The 19,916-nt window shown below is 43.4% G+C and overlaps 1 protein-coding gene across 1 annotated transcript in view; it reads right to left on the bottom strand.

Moving 5' to 3' along the window:
* Window positions 1–19,664, bottom strand: part of Wdfy2 (WD repeat and FYVE domain containing 2) — a 49,379-nt gene extending 29,715 nt beyond the window's left edge. Inside the window, exons 1-7 of the mRNA XM_065428628.1 lie at window positions 19,499–19,664; window positions 19,050–19,237; window positions 15,146–15,213; window positions 14,939–15,012; window positions 14,783–14,837; window positions 12,996–13,146; window positions 5,712–5,824 (exon numbers count right to left, since the gene is read on the bottom strand). Of these exons, the coding sequence (XP_065284700.1) occupies window positions 5,712–5,824; window positions 12,996–13,146; window positions 14,783–14,837; window positions 14,939–15,012; window positions 15,146–15,213; window positions 19,050–19,207 (619 nt within the window). The 5' untranslated portion in view covers window positions 19,208–19,237; window positions 19,499–19,664. The remainder of the gene's footprint in view (window positions 1–5,711; window positions 5,825–12,995; window positions 13,147–14,782; window positions 14,838–14,938; window positions 15,013–15,145; window positions 15,214–19,049; window positions 19,238–19,498) is intronic.
* Between the last annotated feature and the right edge of the window lie 252 nt (window positions 19,665–19,916).

Here is a 19,916-nt window from a genome sequence, read left to right as displayed (position 1 = left end):
TGCAGTTGAAGAAAAAAATAGTCCTGGTATGGGACTCGAACCCAAGACCACCACCTTTTCGGGGCAGCCACTCTACCATCTGAGCTAACCAGGTGTCTAGCAGATGGCAAGCGAAGTTGAATTTGTTGACAATTCAAAGCAAAGGCAGGGCTGCGAGGCTTTCCTTTGGAGGAACCCGTATGGGTTTCCTTTGTAGCAATTGCCACGAACGGATGGATGTCCGATTTTCCCTTTAATAACTTCCCTCCACCTTGCAGGTTTCACAGAACTATTATGTCAATCACATTCAAGTGGAGTATGCAATTTAATGCTTGAACGCAACATCCTGAAACGTCAGGTTTGACTTTTATGGAAGATGCTTCCAATGTACTGAACACAGCAACTTATAGCCAAACAACCATCAAAATGACAATTGTTTAACTGGTCAAAGTGAAATACACTGCAGCTTTCCTCTAGGTGTATTGAAAGTCTCAGTGATGGCTAAGCAACATTTAAAATGGTTGCAAAGAGTGTTTGTGCAAATTTCTTATCCACAAACATTGAATCCCCTTGCCAAATACGGTTGGCTTGTGCATCCAGGCATAGTTACTACCACAGCTGCACACTGCAAATCATCCTGCTTGCAGCACTTCGCTTGCACTTCAGACTCATTAGCGCGTATCAAACCTTGCGACTGCAGCCTTAAGCTTCCACTGAATGAACCTCATTAATTTTCATTTTTCTCATTGCTTAATGCCGCTACCTTCCCCCTTGGTTGTGTCACTCTTCTTGAGCTGCCGAAGTTTACCAAGCATTCAATGTGCAACATGTTATCCACACGCTGATAACATCCCTCGGTATATGCTGAGAAAATTTCTGGCTGAACCAGTGACAGCTATTGCAGCAGATCACGTGTAGAGCTACATTTTCCTGGGGTAGAGGTGGGACCTGCAGGCAAAAGCTCCGGCATCTTTTTGCAAGCGTGAAAGTTGCCACTCTCCTGCTCACCACTGACACATAAATAAATCAACAATAAATTGCATTTCCAACAAGATGGTTGAAAACCCAGGCAAAAAAGTGGCCAGAGGCAACTTGAGGGCACCTGGGTCTACCATCAGTTTCCTCTCAAAATCTAAACTCGCATTGCCAACAGCACACACTGAGTGTCATGCTTATCAGAAAAGGATCATTAAGAAGAATCGCATAATTGAGTTAGGTTGATTCGACTGACAAAGTATTATTTGATAACAATTTTCACTAATGGTAAGATTTCCATGATTAGAATGGAAATTAAGGTTAAACTTCTTTTTTTGAGTATTGCACAGGAACTTCCGCGTTGGTGCATTAGCGTAAAGTCACGCATTTTAAAAATATTTCATCGTATTTGGGCTGTTGTGGTGAAGTAGAAGTTCTCAAAAATTGTCAAGTTCAGTGTTTGATTCTATTAGTACAAAATGTAGTCCATCTTGTAGTTAGAGAAATCAACTAGGCCCGAGCAGACACTGCAATGCTAAAATCCACGATGTCACAGCGAGCTGGTGTGGCGTCAAATGCTACAAGACTGTGTTGCATCTTTCATTTTCGTGTCTTTTCTGGCTTACCAAACCTCCTCTAACAGTAAGAGTGCCCTTTTTGGTATAGTAGAAAGGTAACTTATTAATATAGCTCAACTTAATTTTCCCTTAAATACACTCAAATGACACAAGGTATCCTGAAAATGCTGATCATGCCCATGGCTTCTGCATTCACATAACACCTTCTGATATAGGATAGTCTCTTATTTTCTCTGTAATTACACTCAAGGTATTCGACTTTCAGATGCAAGTAGAAATGATGCAGGTCAAATAGAAACAGATTTATACAAAGCTGTCCCTTTACTTTTTCAAGCTTTCAAAGTTATAAAATTTAAAATAATGTTAGCACTATTTTTGCCCTGTTGTAAAAACAGTTCTTGAGATTCAATTTTCTGAGTAACACAAGCTGCTCATAAAAAGTTAGAAAAAGTCCTGGCAATATGACAAAGTAAAATTTTGAATGATCCGATGCCCTTATGACCTCAGAATTTATTTGTATCTTCTGAAATTTGGTGTTGTGATTTCTTATGCATCATACAAAGTGAATGTAAGGCATTCTTGTTTATTTATGGCGCATACTGTCAGTTCAGATGTCCTTGATTTTCTGGATGTTTTATTTGCCACTGCTGTCAGAGAGACTCTTTTGAAATGCGTAAAACTTTGGGCTTGTTTCTTCATCTTCAGTGCCGGGGCTCAGTGAAAAGCCGCTAAAGCCACAATAAGCACTCCTCAATTGCACAGGCTTCTGCCAGGATCATATAAGACAAGGATATCAAATGCTAGGTTTGCAAATCTACATTGTGGCCGCACGTCCCCGCCTTTGAGAAGTATTGCAGTGTTTCAGAAGAGAGATCTCATGTCTCAGAAATTCTTATCAGTTATTGGAGCATCCGAGTCGCTCTGAAACCAAATGCATTGCGTATAATGCACTCTGGGCAGCACTCTTTGGAATAGTGAAAGCAAAGGTGATTATACAGATTCTACTTCTCAAACTTTCATAGGAAAGGGCTGTACAGAAATGAATAATTAATCATTTATAATACAATGGATAACTAATACTGACACATGTACTTGTTTATCTTTTTCGGGTGACTGCTTTTCACCGTCTAACAAATGTTATCGCTCAGCCCAGGATGCATCCGAATGTTTCAGAAGTTTCTCGAATGTTATCGATGGTTCTATGTGCGACGCAAATCGTGTTGAACTTTCTAGAAGACATGCGAGCACTAGCAATTACTCTGGAACCTTCGATGACGCATGTATAGAAGCCGACAAGCTTGACCAACAGAGATTTTTAACGAACACTGACTGTGTTCACTGCTGTCATTGTTCCTCGAGTGCAATCTGTTTTTGAGGGCACAGGTTCGCCCAATAAAACGCTCTTTTGTTGGCTTTTAACCTCTTCTCGACTTTCGTAGGTGTTTTTTCATCTTACTGCCTACCTTTTTGCTAACTTCCCCGACACGGGTGATTTTGACGTTTCTCTGTGCATGGCATATATAATTAAGGAACACATACTACACCCTGTTAACGGTCTCATATACGAGACACGCATGGCAGGCAAAACAAGAGCTCAAATCAGTGCAGCAATGTCAGAAATAGCTCTGAATAACTGTCGTATGCTCATTAGACATCTAGATGCTCTTACTGTGCCGAGAGATGGCGGGCACACACCTGTATAATTAAGGAATGACCCGTCACAGCTGCCCCTTTACATTCTTGGTATGCTTCACCGCATAACACGGCTGTGCTGAGGCGAAACTAACCAGTCAAGTTCGAATTGGTTGGCAAAGGCTAATCCTAGGATAGAACAAGCGGAAGTTTGAGCCCATAGAAATGTATGGGCACTGGCCAGGACTCTTCCGTCGAGCTCGAATTAACTGAAAATTCTAATTAACCAGATCGGATTCACAGATGTCTACAGAATAGGCTTAGTTTAGGTTCAGACTACAACTGCTGTTGGTGTGCAGTGTTCCTTGTTTTGATGGTGTCGACACCCAATGGTTTGGACAGGAAACATAACCCATGCCACATGATTCATGAAATAGAAGAATTGCCATCCCGCTGCAAGTAGCAGGATGCTACAAAGGAAATCCATATGAGTTCTTCAAGAAGGAAGCTTGGCAGTTGAAGAAAATTTTGTTTCGGTCCGAGGACTGAACCCAGGACCAAAGCGTTTTTCAGGGCAGCCATTCTACTACCCGAGATAAGGAGGCTAGCAGATGGCAAGTGAGACATGAAACTAATTAACAACTGCAGGCACAGGAACCTTGGCCTGCACTTCCGAGTTGTTCCTTTTTTTGTCGAAAGAAGTGTTGTCCCCTCTCCTGAAACTGCCTAATGCATCGAGAGCTTTTGAGAACCAGGTGCAGTAGAAACCCTGTGATTATGTTCTGTACCAATACCTTTCCTAGCCACAATGCCACTTCAATGCCCAAATAACAGGATGCTCACTTAATGTACCTCCCACATACTACATTTATTTCTGCCATCTCATGAGGAATTTATCACAGGTTTTCAACCATGCCGTCATAAGTAATAGTTTATTGCCACAACACCCTGTCACAGTTCACTTTGTGCAGCAATCAATAGAACAAATGCCAAACGCCTGGGACACTGCGTGCTTAATCGTCACGCTCGTCAACATGCAAATACTTGTCCATCAGGTGTGTGCGATGGGATTATGCACAGAATGTGCAAATCCCACACCCCTCTGTCCTACGTTCAACCCCTCTACGCCAAAGAGTGGTTTCCCTCCCCTGCCCTTTTGTGTGGGTTGACCAGACGTGTCCTGACAAGGCCCTCTACCAGGGAGAAGCAGAGAATGAGGTTGCTCGGATGATGGAGGGTATAAGGAAGCCAGCGAGCCACCACGTGTGGCTGCATCTTCTCTGCCCTTGTGTGCAGGTGCACGCACGCTGAATGTATCTACTTTTTTTTTTGTCTTCGAGCACATCACTCACCCGCAATGATGTATTAAACTTCTCTTATTTGTTTTTACATCACTTGGTCTTCCCTGCTGAAACCACTCCGATGGTCAACCTGGTTCGGGCTCCAAGCAGCTCCAAGCGGGACAAAAGATGACGCACAGGAACACACACAGCGCTATCTTCCAACAGATTGCTGGAAGATAGAGCTGTGCGTCTTTTCTCCCGTCTTTTAATCGCACTACTGTACACCTCTTCAAGATGCATTACCAACAAGCCCAGATTGCAACCCTCATGCCCTTAATAACCCTTTAAAAAATTGCACTTCCTGGCGGGCAAGTTCTCGTGTCAATAAGTGCAGCGTGCCCCTGTGTGCGCAACCACCATAGTGCGGCCACAAAATACTAACAGAAAACCCAAGCCACAAGAATGAGTTGTTTCGTGGATCACATAATCCATAAGCTTTTTTTCTGACCAACAGTGCAGTCCCTTCCTCAAACTGTAGTTTTTTATGAAACAATATATGGCAGTTACCATATTTATTCCATGACAAAGAGTGTACCACATTTCACACTGCATCTTACTTAGCATACTCACTATGGGAAACGGCCCTAGCAGCCAATAAGGCAGCTATAAAGCCATAAATGTATAATTCAGGATGTGTGGACAAAGCGAATATTGAACACAAATTGATAGAAAGTCAAATCTAGGTAAATTACTCATGGAAACAGGCCAGTTCACCCTGTGTTCACAAATTAAATTACATTCTGGGGTTTTACATGCCAAAACCCCAATATGATTATGAGGAATGCTGTAGTGGGGAACTCCAGATTAATTTTGTCCACCAGGGGTTCTTTAATGTGCACTTAATTTAAGTGCAAGAGAATTTTTGCATTTCGCCCCCATCAAAATGCAGCTGCGGCAGCCAGGACTGCTGTGATCATAATCATTTGTGCTTATTCATTAGTGGACAATGTGGCATTGCGTTTTCTGGAAGCATTCAGTGGTACCTTGTGAAGGAGATTTACAAGCTGTCCTCACGAAAATGCTCTTAAACTCAGCGAGATGAAAACATGAAACCTGTAGCCTGTGTGATAGTTATATATTCAAATCAAAAGATGAAGAGGATCACCATACAATGCAGATCGCAATGTGCATTGAATCTACGTTAGGGGTGGTTACTGAGCAACATGAGGAATAAGCTCGGCTACACGATTAAAGAAAGACTTACCAGAGTGACCCTTGAGGGTAGTAACAGGCTTATAGCCAGTTTGCTCCACCTTCAGCATGGTTATCTGCCCAGAGTAGTCTCCGACAAAGGCATGCTTGGACTGTGCATCAAACCTGGCAAGCATCAATTAAGGTAGCACACGCAGCTGACACAAGGCAGTGATAATCCTAGCCTAAGAACCAAGTCAAGCAAATGCAGCACAATGCATGTTGCGTGCTAATCTTGCCACCCACTCACATATGCTGTAAGATCTCATATTGAGGCAGAGCCATGTACAAGTCTGTGCTCATTTCACTGGCTGTTAGTGGAGCACCAATTGTGGGCTAATTCGTGTCCTCCAGTAATGTCACACTGAACAGAAAAATAAAGTTTTGCAACCAAACATACATCCACAGCCTGTTCAACTGAGCTTGTAAACCAACCTTTCTCCTACAAGGTTTACTAAACTTTCTTTTGGCATATAAATAGAAAAACTGGCAAATGCAAGAACATCTGTGTATTGTTAGGAATGGCCGTACGGGGGTGGCGACGTGCCAGCTTTCAGCCCGCTGCGCGTGTTCCAACCCCCCCAGACGAGGCGCCTTCTGAGAACTACGGATGACAGGCGGCCACGTGGCGCGCGGTCAGCTCAGGAATGTGGTGCGCCGCCGCGCCACCCGGGACGGCGCAAAGTTCTGCGAGGGCCTCGGTCGACGACACCGTGGGCTATACCGAGAGTTCTACAAAGCCCTCGAACGTGTTAGCCTTTGTGTGTGTGGGCTGTACTGCGGGGCGGCCGCAAGTTTACCATGATTGGACGCACATTCCCGACCATTCGTGCTCCGTCCACGCCGAACGATGACGTCGAACTATGACGTCAAGCGGAGGCTTATAAGCAGCGTTTGCCGACTGCTAGAGCGTGCTCGTGCTCGTGTCGTGCTCGTCGTAAGGAGCTGAGTGCTCGATGTTATGCCAAAATGTAGTAGTGAGCTGTGTGCTCGAATGCTGTTTTGCTGAATGTTAATCTTGCGGGCTCCATATGGGAGTCGCGCTAGACTGCCAGTGTATCTTGTCTTAAAATATGTTAATCCTGTAAATAAATCCTGTTAACCGAGTTCCTCATCTACGACCTCCGACTCCTTCAAATGGTGGCAGCGGCGAGGTAGTCCGACGAGTCCTACATCTGCTTGACAGCCGTAGGATCGTCCGACAACTCTGACAGTATACAGCGCATCCCAGCTAACACTAGCCAAGCTCTTCAAAGAAAAAGATCATTAAAAAACAAGCTGCAAGGTATGATTTTAAGACCTACAGTGTTCGGATGTCAGAACGTTGATGATCAAACATTGTAGTTCTTTTAATTGTATGTTGCACCATGTTTCTTAAATCCTTTTTTCATTGAACAGCTTGGCTAATATTAGCTGGGACACATAGTACACAGTATACCACAACATTTTTTTTACATGTTTGTGCATTGCATTATACAAGCTATAACAAAAACTAGTGCCAGGACATCTTACTACAGCAGAATCTGTTGAAATGAAACTGAGGAGGAAAAAAAAAAATGTGGCTCTAAAAAGGGGATGAAGATCTAACTACATTCTTTTCTATTTGTTGTCTAGTGCTGCAATTACCTAGAATGCACAAAAGCATATTTTGCCTGCCCGTGTGCATCCACCAAAGGTTGTCTATGAATTCTCCACATCTTTTGTGTTTCAAGGTAACGCTGCAGAACTTCCACACAATTCCTTTCAAAGCATTCCCATACTACACACCACGATGGATCACAACTACACAAGTCATCGTCGCGAGACCTTAGTGAATTTGCATATCACTTCAATGCTATTAGCCACTTTGATGACATCCATTATCACAGCAAACATATGTACTTTATGCACTTGCTATTTTACAGTTTCCATCATGATGCAGAACAGGAGGAGACACACACTAAGCTGACCAAAATGAACACTGCAGGAAAATCAGCATCAAAATGGGGGAATTATCTGATGGAACGGTTTTTCATTATTCTTGAACATTGCCTTTCCATGTGTTAATAGAACTGTGGCTGTCTCGTATGCAGTGTGATAGACAGCAAGGGCCTTGGTAGTTCTGGTGCCAGTTCTGTTTAAAGGGGCCCTGAACCACTATTTATCAAAGTGGAGAAATGCCTTTCAAGTGAAAATAGGCTATTTCAGAAAAACTTTGCCGCAAAAAGTACTTCAATGCGCTCAGCAGAAGCGGAGTTATTGGCAACCAAACACGGCCTCTGCTGCGCTCCCGTTCTTCAATGCTTTGTACTGCGAAGGCTACGGCGCAGTGGGACAAGCCCACAACGCTTCGCCTTCTAAATGTCACCATGGCGTACCGTTCAAATTTAATTTCCAATGTTAACGTAGACGCCACGACTTCCCCCTTTGATGCCTACGATGCGCTAAACATTAGCCAAATATGGTTGTCCTTAGTGAGCCACAGTGCACTTAGCCAGTGGACTTGTTGCGGCACCCCAAGGCGGCCACAGTATTGACGCCATGAAGCCAACCGCAGCTTGATGTTAGCCATCAGCCAATAGCAGCCGTCTAAGGGAATGACGAAATAGTGCATCCGATAACAAAACAATGCGTCTAGAAGAGAGCGAGGACAGGGCCTCTTGGCGAAGAGAGAGCATTTTAGAGAAAGGCAATTTCGCAATCCGCTTGTGAGCTCCACGCACCGGTACAGCAGCAAAACTTGCCTGAGGTGTTCACAGCAGCGTATGCTACCCGCAGACTATGTTACTTCACCAAGCCCAAGGGTGGTTCAGGACCCCTTTAAGCAAAGTACAGATCACTGTGCAGTTCCATTTGAGCAAGTTTAGTTTCACCCAATTCAACTTACACTAAGCAATTATAAAAAAGATGTTTTGGAATAAAACTAAATGAGTGTTTATGCTGAAATAGCAATTCTACAGCAAAGCTGGTAACCATGATAAAAAAAAAAAAACACGGGACATGAAATAAACATACAGGACATCGGTAGTTGGAGCTGTGCCTCACATCTTCATGCTGTTTTTAAACTTGATTAGCATTTGTAGCTACAGCAATTGCAGAGTTTCACTGATTGGAAGCAACAACACACACCTAGCAAACCACAGTATTTTATAACACCTATAGTTTAAGTTTCATTTGCCACAAGTTTCCTGCACAGTTTTCTTTGAATTCAGCCCATTAAACACACAGCCACACCCAACCAAGGGTGAAACTGACTGCATACACAACTCGCCACAGTCGCAGCTTTTGATAGCTTTGTCCATGATAAATTGTGACCTACGGCTAGCGACTAAATTTCCAACATAAGAATATCATGCAACAAGGTTGTGGCAACCTTGGAAAAATAAATCCTATAAAATAATTCATACGAAATATCTGTCATGCTTTTCTATCTACGTGCTGTGACAAAATATTGACTGTTTTCAACAATCATGAACTCCTTGATTATTAAACATGTTTATGCACTTGAGAAGATCAAAAGTCAACTCAAACACGACATGCACTGCATTGTGGCACAGGTAGAGGCACTCTGTAGGAGCACAGATGAAGAGGTGCATGCATGAATTCATCTCACGTGGCTTCTGAACTTGTTTCTACATCGTAATGTCAGATGGCCCTGCCATTTGTTCATAAAGAATGCCAATTATAAAGCTGCAGCTTTTCTGCTTGCACACTTTTAGATTGCCATTAACTGAGACAAAACAGTACAAACTACACTGCCACATGGTAATGCCATGACTGGTGGGAACAAAGTAATGGTCCAGGGTGTCTACCAAGTTGACATTTCCAAATTCCCTGAGTTTTCCAGGTTTTCCCTCAGTGCTTTTGCAAAATTCCCTGAGTGATGCAGAACTATGTTTTATGTCAAGACGCGCTGAAACAATATCGCTCTATGCTGTCACTCTCTAGTAGGCATATGAAAAAAATTTGAAAAAAAAAAGCGACTTAATCCAATTTGAATACTAAGGAGTAGTGTTTATGTTATTCAACAAAATATAAGGGAGGGGTTATTAAAATGCACAGCAAATAAAATGTCTTCGAAAAAATTTTCAAATCGAGTTGGACATTCTCTAGCACAAATAAAAAGGAGATGCATACAGAAGCAAACATTTTCGAATATGAGCTATTTCTATGAACTGATAGCATGCTCAGTGTCATGCAACTGTCCTGACATACTCTCAGTTCGCACAAGACGCCTCAGTGTTGTGTTTCACTGCTTTAAAGAGTTTATATTGGTTTGGATGAGGGACACCTGCATCTCAGCATCAGCCAACAATTTGTTTTTTGAGCGCAGGCTCCTTCAAAGAAGTGGTCGCTCATTCCTCAGTGCGTCGATCCTTTCTGTTCTCGTCCTCCTTTCACTGCGCGTTCGCCCCACGGACCATTTGAAGAATACTCTTGGTCAATTTACAGTCAACGTCCAATTTTTCAGACACCCTAGGGGCCGCGAAAACTTCCGAAAAATCAGGCAGTGCGAAAAAATAAATTCATGTCTTTTACTGCCCTTAAGGGCTAAAATCGACACATGTACGTCTGAAAAAGCTCTGAATGCCTGTCAGTGCACTTATTAGGTATATCGGTGCTCCTACTGTGACAGGTGAGGGCGAGTGCACACGTGTAAAATTAAGAAATACATACAGTGTCCCGCGACAATTGCCCCTTCCTACGCTTGTACGCTTCACCGCGTGACACGACTGTAATGAGGCGAAGCAGACTTTCGGGAAAAAGCATTATGCAATGCGCCGTGCTTTCCGAGCTTCGAAGACAAAATTATTGCTGTCAGCGGAGAAATGAAGAAACACGGCACCGAACGACAAGAAGCTTAACAGCGAACGTCGAAGCAGCTAGGCCTACCGTTGCCGCAGTGGTGGCCACGGCTGCCAGTGCATCTGCGTGCGAGAGCACCGGTTCAAGGCGGCGAGGTAATCAAAATAGCAGCGGTGGTGGTTTTCATTAATGCTGTCTCGGACCTGCGATCACGCAAACGTTTAGAAAATCGGACAGCGAAGAGTTCTTGCGTCTGAATTTTCAGACGTTATGATACATTAACTCTTTGCGGTACGCGGTGGTGCCGCGAAGCCGTCCGAGTTATCGGGAATCCGGAAAGTCGGTCGTTGACTGTACACTGGCAACTCCTCCAGCCGACGACGATTCGTTACGAGTCCTGTCTGTTTCTCGAGCCAGCATTACCGTGACTTTTGACCCTCTAAAAAATTACAGCTAATTTTCCCTGATAGAAGCACAAATTCCCTGAGTTTTACCTGAGTTTTTCCAGACTACTCAAAATCCCTGAGAATTCCCGGTTCTCCCGGTTTTCCCGGTTGGTAGACACCCTGTGGTCTGACAAAGTAATGTCTGAATGGTTATGTCTTGTTTGTTGGGCGCTACAACAAAGGATTTTTGTTAAATGGGGCTTAACAGGGTTTATTAAGCACAGGGGTACAAGAACAGATGTGGCTACATGGCAGTAGGAACATACAGTGCGTAGAGATGGGAGAGCTGCAGAACCAGAGGGCCAGACGCAACTTGATATTTGTCTGCTCGAAGTTCATGGAGGAGGAGGGTTGCAGAGACGGAGGAAGGGGAGAACTCAGGAGGAGCTGGCTAGTAAAAACATTGCATGGGATGGTGGCGCCATCTCTCAATCTTTTTTGTAACAGATGAGCGACTTGTTTTAGTGCCCTGAAGCTACAGCTGACCTGCTAAAGGGTCACATATCGGAGGGCTCAGGACTGATTTTAACCAGTCAGTTCTTCAACCTCTCTACGGACAGTGCCATACATGTACGGAAGTGCGAGCCTGTCCCGAATGGCCAATGTAGCATATGTATGACAGCACCAACTAATCTAACTTCATATACTATTGAAAACAAATGCCGCCTAAAAGATGCTCCTATCTTTTTGGGGCCATAAAAAAATATCTTGTCAGTATATCTCTCAACACACGTAAGAATATTTTATTGTCTTGCTTTACTGCTTGACTTACAGTATTAAACCTGCTTAATTTAGTAATGGGTGCACAAAGGCATGCTGTGCTCCATCTGAGCCATGTGCATCTAAATACTGCTAGGTGCATAAAGCAGGCCATTTCAGCATGTGGAGTGTGACAAGCCATTGTATGTGGAGCCGAACATTTATTATTTATTTAGTAAACAAATAATAAAATCCCACTCACTGATGAATCATAAGTTACTCTCAAAACTTCAGAAAGGACAGCATAAAGGCTGCAATACTATTGCCAATGTTTCTAAGAGTACATGGGGACCATATTTTGCAATAGTTTTAATTCTTTAATTATGTCACCCTTCATCACTGTCTAGCACGACACTGCGCTGCTGCTACTGCCAGGATTGGCCACTAGGTGGGATAGTAAGAAATGAACACAATCAGAAGAAATTAATCTCTGCACAATACGGCCTCTGCCTCTTAAAGGGCCCCTCACCAGGTCTGGCCATACTGAGCTGACAAGTGCAGCGCATACAATGCGCGCTAACCATCGTGTCTGCTAAGTATTACATCCCTGTGTGCCGTGGAAAGAGCGTAAACTTCCAACTAAACGCCGTTTGCCCTTCTCCTTATGGGCGCTGTGCTCCCAGCCAGAGAGTTGATGTACATTGCACGAGCGCACTTATGTGCATGGCAATACTGTGACATTGCTCATAGTGGCAAGTGACTGAGAATTATTCAAGGCAACAGGAGTTATTTGTTCAATGTGTTGGTTAAATAGACAAATGAAAATTTAGAGAAATAATAAAACCTACAAACTGAATGTCTGCGTGTCTTCGTTTTACTTCGTACGGCGGCAAGAGAGATGTACTTTCGTTTCGTCTCCTTGTTCACATTTGTGCAGTCGCACACGCAGAGAGCAAAACTGTCATTTTCTAATGTGCTCCAGAGCTCGATCATGCTCTGTGATCTGCTTGAGTCTGCCTCAGTGTTTGTGTAGCACTGACCTATACTAGAGGGCACGTAACAACTTCTAATGTATAACTAAAATTTGCTATATGGCCTCCTGCGGGGCCCTTTAATACTCTAGCAAAGCAACACATACTTTTTCACTCGCTGAAGCATAGATAATAAGGCCACAGGGGGCGTTTATCGTAGACACTCAAAGGGTTTGCATGATGAAGCCTCAGTAAAGAAGCATTTTCATATTTTGCCTCCGATTGATTGCAACTACCCCAGTAACAGAGTCCACAACCTTGTGCTTGGCAGCAGAACAACATAGGCACCAAGCCATCAGAGTGCACACAAAGCAAAGGGGCACAAGAAAAGGATACTGAAGAGCCATGCACCAGGCCCCACTCTGGAAGGCACCAAGTCGCCGGCCAGTCTCGGAGCAGTGCCACAGGAAGTGCTTGTCCCTGGCCACACTCAGCACCCACTCGGCGATGAGTGAGAACACTATGCCCATCACTCGGCCCTGGTGTGCTGCACAGTCACAAGAAGCCACAGCCCCACCCCAAGAAATAACCCATTTAAGATCGCATGCAAAGCAGTCAGGAGGCCAGAGGATTTACAACTCTGTTGTTGCTATGTTCCAAGACAGCCCCTTTTTCCAAGTTTTAAGAAGTACACTTCCACCTGGCATGAATTAAAGACCAATCATTCAGAGTAGTATTCATTACCATATTTACTGCATTCAGTTTCACTTCTATTCTGTTCTTGATGTTCACTTCATCACTCAAAGTTTCTCTTTAAAAGTGTCGTCAAGGACATTAATTATGTCTCTCATCTGTGCAACTTTTATAGCTCTGAACTCGTGGTCAGGCTATCGATTTAATTTCTGTGATGCACTTCATGCATATATGTATCCATATCTTTTCTTTTGTAGCAGCGTATCGTGCACGATTCAGCCACCAATAAGCACTGCATCAAAGTGGGGGGAAAACGGGGGAGTGCTGGTGTCATTTTGAAACTAACATGGAAATGACATGAAAAGGAGAAACCACTATGTATTTGCCTTCAGTAAAGCACAACTTTTATCATTTTCAGAATCTGGCACTCGCAGACAGTGCAGCAAAGATGACTGCACAAGGAAAGGCAACAAAGCTCAAGAACAACTACATTTCATGGCATGGCAGCACAGCATTTATTGCGATGCAACGCAAGATAGCTTATACGTAAAAATTGTCTGTCTTTGCCTAGTATGTACATGAAAAAATAGAAAAAAAATGTTATAAAATGTCTCAAGACACTTCACACAATAGCGTTTATACTGTCATCACCCATTTTAGATTAGTGCACCACGCTCCATAGAAAGAAAATTTTTTTTCGCTGCATGCACAGATCATACAGTGTGCAGAGACTCAAACGAAGCACTACTTATTGCATCTCCAGCACAATGTTGCGAGCACGCAAAATATTCAAATTTCAGCTATTGATAGTGTGTTGTGAAGATACTGCATGCTTTAGAGGCCAACTGCAGTGCAACTTTACACTGGCTAAATTTGTTATCAATGAGTATCATTTAGTACTACTGAACCAATCTGGCAAAGCTTCAAGGTTGGTAATAGTGCAATTTCCTTATTAGCTGCCTTTAAATAGCTCCTCAGTAGATGATGCATGCACTTGGGGGATAGCAGATGTGATGCAAATCGCAGCACATTGCCTCCAAGATTTTCAGTGTGAACTGTATAACCTCAGGAGTCATGCTGAGGCACAGTGCTGTTTCTCGATGTTCTAGGTCTCGAGTCATTTCTAGTAAGCAGTAATGAAGTATTTCTTTTCTCGTTTTTGTATTAAAAAAGTATATTTTTCGCTCGCTTTTTGCGACAAAACCACTAACATTTCAAACAAAATTCTGCATGCAGGCTGCTACACATACTGATTACTTGAAACCAGGCTTTTTGCATGGTCCAATATTTTGCTACCATTACATTTTAAAACTGAGAAGCTATCGTGTAGTCTTGCAGTTGTGCAGAAAAACTTGATTATCTTTGTGTGTATAAGTTCATCAAACTTCATATGGACTCCGTGTGCTTGAATTGCAAGAAATAGCCTTCTAAAATAATTTGACGACATTCAATTCGAATTTCAAGTTCTAGCAATGTAAGCTTCACCTCACCTAAATAATTCCTCTGATGAGTCATCTTGTTGAAATCATCAGAAATTTGGAACTCCTGCAATCAGAAAAAGTAGACAAGATACATGCCCTGCTTTCCACAGAAAGGCTACAGGCTGCTCAAGATGAGAGCAAGTTGCTTCTCTCATGCCAACCCACCGATATGGAGCCATTGTCCATTCCAATAAATAACCTTCGAGTTTCAGAGTTGTAATCCATCGCTGATGCAGCAGCTAGGGAAGCAAAGAAAAATTATGATAGAAAACTTGTAGTCGAAGTAATGCACTAAACAATTACATGAAGCAAAAAAAAAGTATGCCTTGAAATCCAATAATGAAAGTATCAATTTAAGCATGTGTCACTTACATGGCATGTTGTGGCATATGCTTGGCCAGTACTGTCCGGTATCTCTCCGAAGCCATACCCTGACTGTCCTGAGGAACAATTGGCACAAAACCTTTGAAAAAGCGGGAATGTTGCTACACAGGGTGCATTGTTCAGTTTTGTATTTTCTATCCGATTTTCACTTGACTAATGTATTTTGTATATTGTTTTACTTGTCTATTTTGCTAGACATCGTACTTTTGTATAACTTTTGTGTTTTTTTTAAACTTTTGTATAGCTTTTGCATACTTAAGTGTTTTTTTTTTTCTGTAACGGGCAAAGCTCACATTTCTTTAAGTATCCGTTCCCCCTATGTAATACCCCTTCGGGGGCCCTTTAGGGTTATTATGAAATAAATAAATAAATAAATTGTTCAAGCTAGTACACCAGTTTGTCCCTGGATTGTATAACTAGGTGACAATACAAACAAACAATTCCTATTCTAAATTGGCTAATTATCTTTCTATGACAGGCTTCAGGGCATGTTTATGTTTATATCACAAAGTCAAAAATGGTAACCGCTCAAACATGGTTTGCATTACAGTATTTCAGATCAAGCGCAAGGTTTGAATCATTCCATATCCTTGTATACAAGGGACGTATTCTGAAACGTTCGCCGCTGCGAAGTTTCGCACTGGCCACGCCTCCGCCGTTGCGGCGCGCTCTGAATGGCTGCTTTGACAAAACCGGAAATTCAGGTGGCGCAAGTGAATTTCCGGTTTTGTCAAAGCAGCGATTCAGCGCGCGCCGCAACGGCGGAGGCGTGGCCAGTGCGAAACTTCGCCGCGGCGAACGTTTCAGAATACGTCCCCAACTGTGCAGATCACAGTGTAAAGAATGCATGAGGTCCCTCCTGCCATGGATACAAATAACAGAGCTATCGCACACCAAATTGTGCGACACCTTAGTCACATGGCTACGAGTAATCATCCGCTTCAGTCAGATAGCGTGTGTCTTGATATGGCGTGTGACATCAGTCACTTACCTATGATACAGGCACAAAGAGCCTCCTCAATGTCCCCAATTAATTAAATAAAGCGACACAGAATTTATTGGTGAATAACTCTAGCCATGTCAACGATTTGGAAATGTTAAAATAAAAAAAATAATTAATTATGCGGTTTTACGTGCCAAAACCACCTTCTGATTATGAGGCATGCCGTAGTGGAGGGCTCCGGAAATTTTGACCGCCTGGGGTTCTTTAACGTGCACCTAAATCTAAGTACACAGGTGTTTTCGCATTTCGGCCCCATCGAAATGCGGCTGCTGTGGCCGGGATTCGATCCCGCGACCTCGTGCTCAGCAGCCCAACACCATAGCCACTGAGCAACCACGGCGGGTACGTTAAAATACAAACCATGCTTGAACTTACTATGTGACCAAAAAATTTGGAACTAAGATGTTAAATAGCAACTAGGAATCATTTATCTTAAATTGCCACCTGGCTAGTAGATAGCCTAGGGACAAAATTAGACTGTCTCAACTATAGCAGCTCTTCTTGTTTTTAAGATGTACGACATAAAAAACCCTGTATACATTTTATGGGCCAATTTCCCTTCACACCTACCATCTCTGAGTTAGCAAAAGTTATCCACCATGCACACACATAAACTTCTTTTCTTCTAATCAGACTGCCATGCAGAAAGGTTAAGAAGGAAAGAAAAAATTTTAATGCACTCACTTCCAGAATAAAGTTTGTAGAACAGGGCTAAACTTATAAAGAATTGCCAACATCCCAGGGGGGAAACTCAGCATGGTCTTCATAAGAGGGATGCAGAATGTTAATACGCTATCAGCATTACCATTTTGGGAACTATGAAGTTTTGAGGCGTGGCAGAAAAATTACGGCATGGACAGTCTTAGCACCACTATGAACATGTCTAACAAGCTTGAGAAAGCCATAGCCCTCCTGAATATACAAGTTCATTTTTATTGCTATATGTAATTAGGCAGTCAATAAACTAAGTGGCTTAAATATGTGTTTATACAAAAAAGCCCACACATTCACAGATACATATATAAGGTGGTGCCTGATGTTCTTTTAAATGCCCTAGACCAAAGGTTTTTTAACTGCTTGTAGACCTGTTTATAACAATACTGTTCAGAGGTGAAGCAATGGCTACCAGCGCACGTAAACACACACACACACACACACACACACACACACACACACACACACACACACACACACAACCTTAAGTGATTAACAATGGTCAAGCTCAAGGCCAGCTTTAGGATTTGGATTTTGAGGCTAGTGAATGCTGAGAATAGAGAATAATATGTGGGGTTTTACGTGCCAAAACCACTTTCTGATTATGAGGCACGCCGTAGTGGGGGACTCCGGAAATTTTGACCACCTGGGGTTCTTTAACGTGCACGTAAATCTAAGTACACGGGTGTTTTCGCATTTCGCCCCCACTGAGAATAGAGAGAACGCATGAGTAGAGACAAAAGTGATAACAGACTAATGGAATTATAACCAAATGATTCCGAGGTTTCACGTGCCAAAGCCACAATATGATTATTTGGCATGCAGTAATAGAGGACTTTGGATTGATTTTGACCACTTGGGGTTATTAAACGTGCATCAAAATCGAAGTATACAAGTGTTTTTGCAATTTGACCCCAACAATTGCAGCTGCCACGGCCGAGATTGAACCCGCAATTAGATCAGCAGCACAACGCCATAGCCAAAGCTACCACAGCAGGTTAAATTGTAACACAGTGGTGTTAAATGCAACTGAAGAATGCCAGGACAGACACAGCACATTCAGTAAACGTAAAGGCAACTGCTCCAGTTTCGATGTTTTTTTAAATATATCTTAAAAGAGACCATCACAGAAGCTGAGTATTTTAGCCAGCAATGACAGACTACCATTTCTTGCACATAAGAAGGTGCTGGGCTCCAGAGGACTGCTTTATAAGACACTACTAAGAATCTTTTGACTATGATCCTGCTTGAGCAAAGTGCAGTTTTTGGCAAAAGAACACAGGCTGCAACACTGGCCACTTGAAGTTGCCAAACAATATGATGGGAAATCAACGACAATGTTGGCACTACAAGCCTGCCGAGAGTAAGGAGAACCATTGTTCTAATTCTCCAGAACTTTGGACCAGTCAGGGAGTACTACATGATCCCTTAGTACAATGAGAAATGCTATAATCTGCTTAGTGGCCCGAATATTTCTGACAAGACTGCCTACTTTTAGGGCACATTTTAGACGAATGATAGCGTGTGCCAAGCCTCGTAACAGGCATTAACGAAATAATTGATCTCCCGTTCAATAACATCCGGTACGTTTATGCTGTGTGTTGTGTTTACTACTCCACCCTCAGACCTTTCTGAAAAGCTGAAGACAATGCATCTGTGGTCAGACCAGGTGCACGGTCTCTAACTTTTCTTTCTTTTTTGCGACTCTTTCCACAAATGAACAGGAAAACTCAAGTTTTTAAGAATACCTGCGTTAGGGATTGCCGACACTGACTTAACGACCATGCCAATACAAAATAAACAGCATCACCAACGGCTTACACAGCTATCATGCAAAGTAGCATGACCACCTACAACGAAACAATTTCTGACTCCACGTTAGCGTGCGAAGGCTAAGTATGTACTCCGCAATGTTTTCGACAACAGTTCATCACTTTTGTTGAACATGGAACAATGCAATTGACCACGCAGACACGCCCACGTCAAGGGGCTGCTCAAACCGGAGCTAGATGAAGTGGACTGGGCCTCTGCGGTCTGCAATGGTGTTCAGGTTACCAGCTGATAAGATCCAGACACAGTGCAAGCGCCGCCGCTCTGTTTACAAGACGGAAGGAATGCAAATACTTAAGTGCTGGAATGGTGCCAAGCAGTATGCGCCAAGGTTCATCATTTTACCTGTCATCGCTGATGCTTATGACTCCGTCTTCACCAGGTATGATGACGGCAAGGTTCACCGGCTCTTGGTGGCCTTCAAGCTTGTTGATCAGCTGAGGCTTCTTCGTGCTGCTGACCTGCCCGTCCGGCCCAACGATCGGCTTTATTTCCGCAGCCATGGATACGGCGATTGCACACCACACCGCTGCCTGTCAAAACCACAAATTAAATGCACAAGAAGCGTTAGGAGGGTGGAAGTTGTTTTCGGGGCTTTCAAGGCAACCTAGGCGGGCGCCTAGTGATACTGAGGCATCGTAATGAGCAATGGGCAATTTAGACGGCGCTATCAAGTATTCATGTGCAGCTGTAAGCCTAAACTCGTCATAAGGGGGCGGCTGTGTCGTCATGCCATCAGGCTAGTATGCACGCTCTCCCATGACATGAGCTGTTTACTTGGAGTTAACTCGTACCTTTTATGCATGCACCTTGCTGCCGAAGATGACCACTGCCGCTGTTTTCGTGGAATTATAAAATGTCGAGATTCGGTCGCGACTCCCGTCGCTCAAAGCGGCGACGGCCCGGTTCTTTCCCCCGTCGTCGGCTGCAAAGTACACCCGACCTCTGGCGGCTCCTGCCGCGGAAGTGGTGGTTTGAGCTGTTGGCAGATGGCAGCACAAACACAATACTTTCAATACTTGCGCGTTCTTTATTCTATGACTTGCGTTTATAACCTGTCGTGGACGGTGGATGTTCTCAACCGTCCTCAACGTTACGCTTCAAAACTTACCGCATTCACACATTTGGAGTGTTTTTGGGATCTGTGCACCTGTAAGAAAACCACGCGGCCGGAACCCCAACACAGATCAAATAAAGTAATGTCTGAGCAGA

This window comes from Dermacentor albipictus, chromosome 1 (genome assembly GCF_038994185.2).
Source record: "Dermacentor albipictus isolate Rhodes 1998 colony chromosome 1, USDA_Dalb.pri_finalv2, whole genome shotgun sequence".
Taxonomy (NCBI): Eukaryota; Metazoa; Arthropoda; class Arachnida; order Ixodida; family Ixodidae; genus Dermacentor; species Dermacentor albipictus.
Note: the sequence above shows the minus strand (reverse complement) of the source record. Positions and strands in the feature narration are given on the sequence as shown.